An 11,223-nucleotide genomic window follows, 5' to 3' on the forward strand; every position below is an offset into this window, starting at 1 on the left:
CAATCTCAGCAGTGATGGCACATTGCGAGAGGCCTTGCTTATGCAGCTCAACACTTCGACCACGTTCAAAGAGAGAAAGCTTTTTTGCCTTTGCCATCAGGAGGTCATGACAGTGTGAACACCTGACAGAAAATGACATTGAATCCACATTTTTGAACAAATTTTGGCTTTTAAAGGCTATGGTCTTAAACTTTTGATTGGCTGATGAACACCCTATTTCAGTTTAATTGTTTTCAATTAATTGCTTACTCATTTTTTTTGTCTCACTCCCATTTATTCTTTTTGCATTTTAAAACTACTTAGAACCTTCTTTTAGATCCAACACTGCAAAATGTAAATTCTTGCAATTTTTCAACTGTTCTTAAAATTTTGATCAGGAGTGTATGTAAATGAAAATACACTATATATATACACGTGTGCATCAGGAGTGTATAGTGTTTAAATTACACAGCTAAATATATTTCTGTGAGTAAAAAAGGAAAATTAAAATGTTTAGTACAAGCTGAACCTCAGCAATTCAACACGTGATTTAAAGATCAGTGTGTAATACTTAGTGACATCTAGTGGTAAAGCTGCAAATTACAAGTGACTGAATGACCTGTTCACTGTACCCTACAGTGGCCACAAAAAACACAGTTTTGTCTATTCTAAACATTCTAGTTAAGGGGATGTCAACTCTAATCCAAACTCAAACATACAAGGTGGTGGTAATGCACCTTAACGTTGGACACCAAAAGGAGAAAAACGGAAAAGAAACATGGTGGAGCCTGAAGGCAACAGGCTCCCTCTGTAGCTCATTTTAAGGTAACTGAACCCAAAAACATTTATTTCCCGGTGATTATACACTAATGAAAAGATAATTCTGCATTTTATTTTGAATCCTCCTAAATCCCCATAAATCTTACACTCTGGAAACAGACATTTTCAATAGTTTATTTATGCAGCTATGTAACTACGGGATCTCCATATGCACAGTTTTTCTCTATACCCAGGTTGAACCAGTTGCCTTTTCCTCCTTTATATGCACTTGTGACTATTCTTGCCCATCCATGTTCTCCCTGTAAAACACAAACACGATATGTCATATCAGCACACAGGAAAAATTAAGTCTGCACATTAAGACAAGCTTTTGACTTGAATGTAATTCAAATTGAATGGATGTTTGACTGGCAAATCAAAGTACAGATTTTATTTAAATTCATATAGGATTGCACAATGAATTGAATCATAACATCAGCTTGTGTAATTTCATAGCCACAAAAGGCTGCAGTTAAAGGGTTCTGGTTTACGATGATCTATTGACATAAATGGATAAAAAAAATTAACACAACTCTGTTGTAATACCTTCAGTGTAGTGACACTGAGCAGACAGAGATACTGTATAAAACATGCAAAATCTAAGTAACATGTTTTTGTACTTTCTTCCATTTTTTCATGTTTTTCACTTGGCATTGTCCATATTAGTAATCTGCGCTTTTTTGCTAATCAGGTTGACTTAAATCACTACCTTGCCCACAACAATCATAGTATAACATTTTCAGCACATTGTTCAGTCTTCGTTTCTGAGTTGTGTTTATTTCAAACAGGGAAACACATACTGACCCAAAACTCTCCCCAGGAGTTCCTGACGACCCAGTATTCGATCCCATCCTCTGCCACACCCCAACCAGCCACTGACACAATGTGATTCGGCAGTGAGAGGGGATGAAACTCTGAGAAGATCCCTCCAGAGTACTGCTCCAAGCCATTGGTGGCCATCAGCGCACAACTACGCGACAACGGAGAAGAGGTTGTTCCCAACAGTCAGTGTTTGTTTGCTGAAATGTCATGACAAATGGCTTGTGTAAGGTGCAGATCTGTTTGAATCTCTGGAAGTATTGCAAAGTGGTTTCCATCCAGATGTATTGTAGTTTCAAACTCTTCTGCCATTTGTCGAAGCATTGGTCTAACATTTGTTTCTGCAGCTGTTAATACATGATTGTGTTGCGATGTTGTTTCCAGATTTTATTCTTTTATCAATTCAGTGAATGTTGCATGAATCTCCTTATTTATTATTATGCACTAAATCTCTTTTCAATACCAATTTTCCACCTCTGCCAATTGATTGCCAATTGTTTTCGCCCTAAATTGATGATATAAACACAAATCTTTTAGCAGTAACTAACCATCACTTTTACTATCAATTGATCAATTAGCTGTAGACTACAAAATATCAGGAGATAATGAGAAATATGCATCAAGATGAGTTCAAGATGGCATCCTCAAATGTCTTATTCTCAGTCCAAATTTACTTAGTTTAATGACAGTGACAAAGAGGAGGAAAGAAACAAAAATTTAAAATGGCTAAAACCTTAAATCAGTTATCTAAATAGATTAACAATTTAGAGGAATTTATTAATGAAATAATTACTGCAGGTCAAAAATGTACACATCCTAAAATAATTTAAAAATATTTAAAAGTTGAAACAAAAAAAAGTTTTTTTCCCAACTATGAAAAGGAAATTTTTTTGACCATTACTGTAGTCCATACATTTCCATTGAAACCCTATTACAAGAGGATGCTGAAGAGCTGCTAGATCAAACTTAACAGCTCAGACGGAAAGGTAAAATTGCGTCTTTTTACGACACTGTAAATACACTGCATGAAATGAATTTAAAGGCCATACAAATCTGTCAGAACCTCATAAAACAATACCAGATGTAAAGATGTCACTGTGGGCCTCAGCCCTGACGGTAAAGGCTATTAAAAACCTTTTACAGAACCTTTCTGGTTAGGAGTCATTACACTCCACCCACTTTCTAATTTATCGATGGAATAGAAATGGGAACAAAAAAGAACAAAAGGTTTTTTAAGTGACATCAAACACTAAAAATATTGCCTAAATTTTCAAGAACTTATATTATGATGATAATACTGTTATTTTAAGACTTTAAGATTAAGTTTCATGTGAAATTCAGAGGTGTAAAGTTTCCTTAAAGGCTTGAAAGTTAATTAAATATGTATCTACTAATAAAAATGTCTGTATGATTAAAACTGGTTCTTAAAAAAGTGTGGGCAGGAGCTCTTCCATCACACAGAGAATGTAGGTGTATGGATCATTACCTGATAGGTCCGTTGGCATAAATCTCAGCCTTCATTTGGTCTCTTCCATTAACTTCTCCGTAGTCTCCCACCTTCCACACTGTGTAGTTCTTCACGACAGCACATGACTCAAAGAAGGAGCAGGTGCCGCACTGGTTGAACAGCTCACACTCTGCAGAGCATTAAAAACACACAAAAGAGATTCTTTAATTTGGGAAAAATAAAATTACAGCTTTTCTATAAGTGTTTAACTGTAGTGTCTGCATGTGGAGAACATACAAGGGGCCACTGGTTGGAAGTGCATATAGTATACAGGGTGGGGAAGCAAAATTTACAATGAACATTTAGTTGTTTTTTCTCAGCAGGCACTATGTCAATTGTTTTGAAACCAAACATATATTGATGTCATAATCATACCTAACACTATTATCCATACCTTTTCAGAAACTTTTCCCATATGAGTAATCAGGAAAGCAAACGTCAAAGAGTGTGTGATTTGCAGAATGCACTCGTCACACCAAAGGAGATTTCAAAAATAGTTGGAGTGTCCATAAAGACTGTTTATAATATAAAGAAGAGAATGACTATGAACAAAACTATTACGAGAAAGTCTGGAAGTGGAGGAAACAACAAAAAACGTACCAAAGCTTTTATTAAAGCTCTCAAATCTAAAATCCTAAAGGATCCAACCAAATCCATGAGAAAAATGGCAATTGAACTTGAGGTAGACAACAAGACCGTTAGAAATGCAGTAAAATATGATTTGAAGTTAAAATCTTACACAAGAACACCAAAACACTTGTTGACAACAGCAACAAATCCAACTTTAGCAATTTTTGGGAATCATGTTTATGGCCGCCTTCTAGCCCAGATCAAAACCCTCTGGATTATGCTATTTGGGGCGTTTTAGAACATGCTACCAACAGAACATCACACAGCAATGTCGAGTTTCTTAAAGATACTATTAAAGAAGAATGGGAGAAGTTGTCACCCGAATATTTGAGGAACACTTGCGTAAGTTTCAGGAAGTGTGTGAAGGCAGTTATTGAGAAAGAAGGAGGACACATAGAATATAAACATTTTCTATTATGTAAATTTTCTTGTGGCAAAAAAATTCTCATGACTTTCAATAAACTAATTGGTCATACACTGTCTTTCAATCCCTGCCTCAAAATATTGTACATTTTGCTTCCCCACCCTGCACTGTAAAATACTGTTTAAATTCTCTTAAAGTGTAGCTGTACTTGTCATGCTTACAACATTAATTGTGCTTTGTGTATTACTAATAAGCAAGGGAGGCACAAATTCAGTAAAAAAAATTGCCATAAGTGGACCACACTGTACCTTTTTATTACGCCATTGTCCTAAAGATGCGACCCAGCACTGGCTGATAATGTGTCATCTTAGACTGGTGTCTGCTGCACAGGGTCAGTGACCAGTTCATTGCAGTCCAATCGAACAATACATTACTGTGTCACTACCGGTGCTGGAACAGCCTGAGAAGGAGGCAACATGTCGCTGCCCGTGCCTGACTGACGGAGCAGTGACTTTGTACTCACATGTACTTGAAAAAAGGTTATAACACAAGTTGCCTGACAGAACTGGTATGTTACATGTGATATTTTGAAATAGCTGGGAATGAAAATTCACTACAGGTACCCTTTACAGGTAGAATTTACATTTCTGCACTAAGATATCTATATAAAACTAGGGACATGTTGAATATTTTGGTGACTGTAACAACTGATTTTTTTCACTATTGATTATTTTCTGAATAAATTGCAAAGTTCTGTGTATAAAATGTCAGAAAAAATTGTGTTTCTTGCATGTTTCCCACAGTTCAAGATAACATCCTCAAATGTCTTGTTTGGTTCACAACCCAAAGATATTCAGTTTAGTATCATACAGTGTGTTTCAGTATAAATGTATTCTGCACTTAAAAGTTTCACATTAGAAAACTTTTATGGAAATTCTGAAAAAAATGTTGGTAAAATGGGTTAATGTGCATAATAGGAAATGGAAACACTTTGAGTAAATTCTGACCTAGCAAACATTAGTCACATGACTGATCACCTGAGAATGTGTGTTATAGCTTGCATCACACATACATAAACATATTTGCACTTTCCTTTGTGGGATTTTGCTTCACATTCACTTGAGTTTTTAATGCAAAAACTCCTACACAAGAAGGAAAGAAAATAGTTAAATTTAAGAAGTTGGAACAAGTGAATTTGCCTTTTTTCCTCTTGGAAAAATGTGTCAAACATTGGTGATTAATTTCACAGTTAATATCTAATCCATCAATTGAATAATGGTTGTGGCTCTACTTGAAATGTGTTGACAAAATAGTAAATATTTCCAAAAATCAAATCTGTACATTTCATTTGTGTTTGTCCATGGCATCATATCCCCTGGTGTTACTCATAGCTGGTTCATTAGAATGAAATATCAAAATGTCAATACCCTAATACATTATCTTGGGTGAAAATGGTGGTGAAAATGTCACGTCCAAACTAAAACCCTCAGATATTCTTTCATACTGATCAGTACAAAGGGCATCATGGTCACAGTCAAAGCAGTCAAACAAATTGTTATTTTACTTTGGTTCTTAGCTTGATAATTGTTGCAGGTTTCATCAGGGATGCCTTTTTCATGTGCGTAGGCGTACACTCTCAGGTGATCCCCGCCATAACACGAGCCAGCCCTTCCACAGTCAATCACATTCTGGACTGACAGGTAAGCAGACGGCCAGGATCCTCCACGCTTGATGTTGATGCGGTCTAAAAAAAAACAACAAAAAGAAAATGAAAAACATTACATAAATGCCATCTTCCATCTGTGTCTGTATACTTCTCCCTCCTCCATCCTGTCTCCACATCCCTCCCTTCTTTTGTTGCTATGGTTACCAGCTAGTGCACTGGTGGCTCCCATGGCCCAGCAGGACCCGCAGTACTGGGGGATATGTTGGTTCCTGGTGACGCTCACATAATTTTTCCCATTAATGTTCCTCCAGTCCCATGACGGAGGAAGGTCAGAAATCTTTGCATTCTCATGTGGACGAGCTTGTGTCCTAAACACAGACAATAACACAATACAATAATAGCGTCAGAACACATAAAGTCAATATTATTTTTAAAAAGCAGAAAAAGTAAAAAAAAAAAAAAAAAAAAAAAAAAGTAAATTCATTATATTGACATTATATTGGCTGAAATTGTCAATATAAAATTAAAAACAATGAATTAAAACAAGCAAAATTTCTGAAAAGGAATGCTTGTAGCTTTAAACTGTGAGGGGGCTTCAAAAAGTTCATGGAAAAAGGACTGTTTATTTTTCAACATATGCTCCATCTAGGTCAATACACTTCTGCAAGCATTGATACCAGCCTTTAAGTCAATCTGTGTAACATAGCATGTTGCGCACTAGTACCCCTCAGCCAGAATGGATAGACAGACAGACAGACAGACAGACAGACAGACAGACAGACAGACAGACAGACAGACAGACAGACAACAAAACGATTACAATACTGACAGGCCGAAGGGTAAAAACTGAGGGCCATGCAATTTAAACCATGTAAATGCTATGTTCTTTTTCCACAAAGTTTTTGACCCTTTAAGACCTAAACAGCCTCCAGTGACCAAAAGCATAAACTTATCTAAAATGTTCAGTAATTTCTGAACCATTAATCCTATCAATACATGTGAATAATTCAAGTAAAATGCAGTTTCTCTTTTCATTGACATCAGATATGACCCATCTGAATGATCAGAGGCTCTGTAGTGAATGTGGAAACATCACCAATTTCAGCAAGATTAATTCACCAGTAAAACCCATGTAGTTTGACAAATAATGGTGGTTGTAGATGCTTCTTTTATGTTCAGTGAATATATTTTGATATATATAGATATAATAGATATATTTTGCTGAAAAAGTTACTTTTTCCTCAGTTTTCTCAGTTTTAATATAATAACCTTTGAATTTACTCTGAGCTTTTATGAAAATCTACGTAATCTGTAAATTCAACGTATTTTTCTACTGCCCTGGGACCTGAGTGCGTATTTTGTTCTTTCATGTGCAAACATGGAAATGAATGACAATAAAATAAATGAACCTTGATATTTACTTTTCACTGCAAAATGCAGAAAACAATATTACGATAAATGGAAGGAATGGTTAGATCAGTGGTTCCCAACCTTTTTTCGCTCCATTTTAACATCTCAAATTTCTGCCGACCCCAGACATTCAAAATGGAGACTTTTTTTTTTTTGCTAAAATTAATTTGATTTTGATCATGTAATAGTTTGCTATGCTATGTTGCAAATAAACGTTAATTTTAGACGACATTTAGGCTATATAATGTATATCATTATGGACGGAGGAAGAAAAGCCAGGTTGAGATTACTGCACAAAGTTAGAATGTTATTTTCCTTGGTCAAGATGTGTACAGTCAGTCCAGCTTGTATTTACAAGGCTGACAATTAATACTGAACAAACAAGAACTGAAACTATGAATTATGAAAGAGCTGCAGCATCTGAAACTGACCACAAGGAACATTTGAAAGATAAACAGTACCACAGTGCTTCAGTTTCAGAGTTTGTCATGTCTTTTATGTATTGTAATTGTCTCTCTCTCAACTCACCATATATTTTTAATTAGTAAGTTTGTTTGTATATATATATATATATATATATATATATATATATATATATATATATATATATATATATATATATATATAAACTAAGGACATTTCAGGCGACCCCATTTGAATTTCAGGCGACCCCACTTGAGGTCCCGACCCCAAAGTTGAAAAATACTGGGTTAGATGTAAAGAAAGAAGATAAATCACTGAGCTTGTTAGCGCTAACCACCCAAAACCTGAAGATATTTCACTCAGTCTCTGTAAGACATAAATCCCTGAGATGGCAACTAATTATTAGTCTTAAACGGTCAGAATTTTCCCAAGTGGTTGATCACATTAGTTGGTGCAGTTGTATTCATTTAGTTCAATCGCTGCATTTAACATATTAGCATATTCACAGTTATAATAAAATAAATATAGCATACATACTTATATCTAATAGACCATTAGGTTTATAGAACCGTTATCTAGTCGGGTTAACAGGTACAAATGTTTACGTTTCTTATCAAATCACAGCTGAGAGGTAGTTTATACAGTACTAACCAACAACGGGCTGAGGCCATTAAACTAGTCAACACTGGACATATTCTCCTATTCGGATTTTACCTGACAGAGTCCGGTCTGTCGTCTTGGATAGGTTTGTAACAAGGCTCGGACAAAAGTTGGGAAGAACTATACTGCAGTGGAAAAGATGCTAAACAAACCAGCAGCTGAACAGTGACAGAAGACGCCATGTTGGCTCCGGTCGGAGCTCCTCCCTCCTCTGACACACAGTCAGAGCGCCCTCTGTCGGTCAGGACGATCACCGCCCTAAACACCTACAGTCCATGATGTACATTTAATATGAACACATGTGGACTTTTTAACTGAAATGCATGACTACACATGTGCATTTCTCAGTCTTAATAATAATAAACATAAAACAGGAATATACAATAATTATGCAATCAGTATTTGAAAAATGTAATCACCAAAAACTGATACTGTAGAAGCTATATGCTATCATCTGGAAAGAGAGAAGGATAAATGACCATAAAAGGCTTTCTGAAAGTGTATAATATAACACAAGATTATTTAAGAAAACAGCCAGACAGTCGACCCAACAACTGAAGACTTACTGAATGTAAATGGAGGTCAAAACAAATACTGACTTTACCTGTGGAAGCCCTAGAATAGAATAGAATAGAATAGAATAGAATAGAATAGAATAGATATTTATGTCATCGTTACAGGAACAATGAAAATCAGTTTGGCAGTTCTGTTTCTTCTTTAGCAGCTAAACTGATTTTCGTTGTTCACAGAACAGTGACAATAAAGATCTATTCTATTCTATTCTATTCTATTCTATTCTATTCTATTCTATTCTATTCTATTCTATTCTATTCTATTCTATTCTATTCTATTCTATTCTAATCTAATCTAATCTAATCTAATTTTATTTATTCATTTAATGTATCTGTGTTTCAATACTATGCACATATTTAATGACTATTTCTTTTTAGTAATAAAGACACATACTTATTGCAACCTTGCAAAATTAACAAAGCAAAACGCTGCCCAAGAATTTTTTTTTTTTACTGTATGCAAGCAGTATATAAATGTTTAATACAAGGTTGATATAAAAAATAAATATATATATATATATATATATATATATATATATATATATATATATATATATATATATATATATATATATATATATATATATATATATATAAATAATGTAGGTTAGATGCACACAGATATATTTTTCTAGCTGCCAGGTTTATCCTGTTATATATAAAAATTAAGATAAGTAATGTGTGCATTTAACTGCAGCTGTAGTCTATAGGAGATAGTTTCATGTCTACTTAAAAAAAAGAAAAAGGTGCCATGTAATAAAACTTGTAAACAATAAGGGGAAAATATATATTTTTAGTCTAATTGTGCAGATACATACACTAATATAAGAACCTTGCAATTGTTGTTATCAGTAGCAAGCAAATGATACTTTTGTTGCAACATTTAATAAAACCTTACAAGTGTTTTTGCATCGACAGTTTCTATCATTAGTTGTCATAGCTGCAGCTTAATTTTTTCCATTTCTATGTTATGATAATCTCCTGAATTCTAATGGCTCCTTTGTTTTGTAAAATATCAAACCGAAGGTAAGCTCTCAAAGGTATATGTTCTAATAAAAAAGAGCTTATATATGTATCTTTTTTCCCAGAAATATATACATTTATTTATAAGTGTTCATTTCAATAAAGTGCTGTTTGTGTTTTATATTTCTAGTTCAGGTCGATTTTCCACAGAGTAATCAATAAATGAATGTCCTCTAAATAAAAATAGGTGTTCAGGGGATGCAGGCTTTGCAGGGTCAGCAGGAAACTTTTAAATAACATTCTCAGTCCGGTTACAATCAAATTATAACTAATGCAGTACCTGATGATTGGTTAGGGTTTTTTATGTAGAGCTAATGCACAGCTTTTAACAAGGTTATGTTACCGGATGAGGGTCAGCTTCAATCAAGCTCTGTTTTTGTGAAGGGTCCATGCACATTTGTTCATGTTTTTAATGATTAAAACTAGAATCTGATTAGATGTGCATTAGACACTTAATGAACCCCCAACAGGAGTGTAAGATAAATCACTCACCAGTTGTTATTTGTTGTATAATCACTCTTCAAATTGTGTTTTTTTGTCTTGATGATGGTGGTGCTTGGCAGGTCACATAAAAGCTGTTCAGCACTAAAAGGGAGAAGGTGCTCACCGTGTTAATTGCGGTATAAACTATACGGGTCCCAGCACAAGTTTTACACTAAAAACCTATTTGTGTCTGACCATATATTTCTTTGTATATACTGTTAAATTGTCTTGCTGATGCCTTTTGCGACACACCTGTTTAAGCATTGTAAAAGATAAAATAAATAGTGAAATGTACAATTAATAATATTAAATTATATTGAATAAAAAAAAATCATTTAGGTCAAAGAGTGAACACTTGATACAAAGAGCAATAGTTTCCGATGAAATAGAGAAATGAATGAAAATACATAATAATTTTGGCATTAAAAACTTTGGGGAGGTCTGGACATGATGTGTGATAACAGTTGTTTGTGCTGTAAGGGATTATTTGATCAGTTATTTCTGCTTTTATTTTATAGCTAATCTGAAATAAAAGCAGAAGTAGTGTTGTGAGTGAAGTAATTTTTAAGTTAGCCCTTGAATTATATGACTGACTATTTAATGCACTGCTGTTACTGTCTGAAACATCAACATAACAGCAACAACATTACAAAGAAAGCCCATTCTTTTGTTCATTTACTTGATCATTTTGTAGAATTTGGTGGGTTTTTTGTTTGCTTATTGTGTGTATCTGTTATTCATTTAGCTGTTTTACTATTTTAATTAATTTAATTGATTATTTTGATACATTTAATTAATTTTGTTCATTTTATTCTTTATTTTTGCTCTTTTTGTTGATTTTTTTTTAAAATATTAATTATTTTTCTTC

At 34.2% G+C, this 11,223-nt stretch overlaps 1 protein-coding gene across 1 annotated transcript; it reads right to left on the reverse strand.

The window, feature by feature from the left end:
* Positions 1-917: 917 nt before the first annotated feature.
* Positions 918-8,499, reverse strand: LOC115437790 (cathepsin Z). The gene is made up of 6 exons (XM_030161134.1): positions 8,332-8,499; positions 5,989-6,152; positions 5,683-5,862; positions 3,104-3,254; positions 1,603-1,768; positions 918-1,058 (listed from the first exon to the last, which is right to left on the reverse strand). The coding sequence occupies exons 1-6, from the start codon at positions 8,457-8,459 to the stop codon at positions 945-947; spliced, it is 903 nt and encodes a 300-aa protein (XP_030016994.1). The 5' UTR covers positions 8,460-8,499; the 3' UTR covers positions 918-944.
* Between the last annotated feature and the right edge of the window lie 2,724 nt (positions 8,500-11,223).

This window comes from Sphaeramia orbicularis, chromosome 17 (assembly GCF_902148855.1).
Source record: "Sphaeramia orbicularis chromosome 17, fSphaOr1.1, whole genome shotgun sequence".
In the NCBI taxonomy this organism is placed as follows: domain Eukaryota; kingdom Metazoa; phylum Chordata; class Actinopteri; order Kurtiformes; family Apogonidae; genus Sphaeramia; species Sphaeramia orbicularis.

Excerpts from the sequence above, each read along its gene's own strand:
- LOC115437790 (XM_030161134.1), bottom strand. The coding sequence starts at position 8,459 with ATGGCGTCTTCTGTCACTGTTCAGCTGCTGGTTTGTTTAGCATCTTTT. Across the intron at positions 5,863-5,988 it reads AGCCACCAGTGCACTAGCTG|ACCGCATCAACATCAAGCGT; the intron begins GTAACCATAGCA and ends GTTTTTTTTTAG. Across the intron at positions 1,769-3,103 it reads TATGCCAACGGACCTATCAG|TTGTGCGCTGATGGCCACCA; the intron begins GTAATGATCCAT and ends GTTGTCGCGTAG.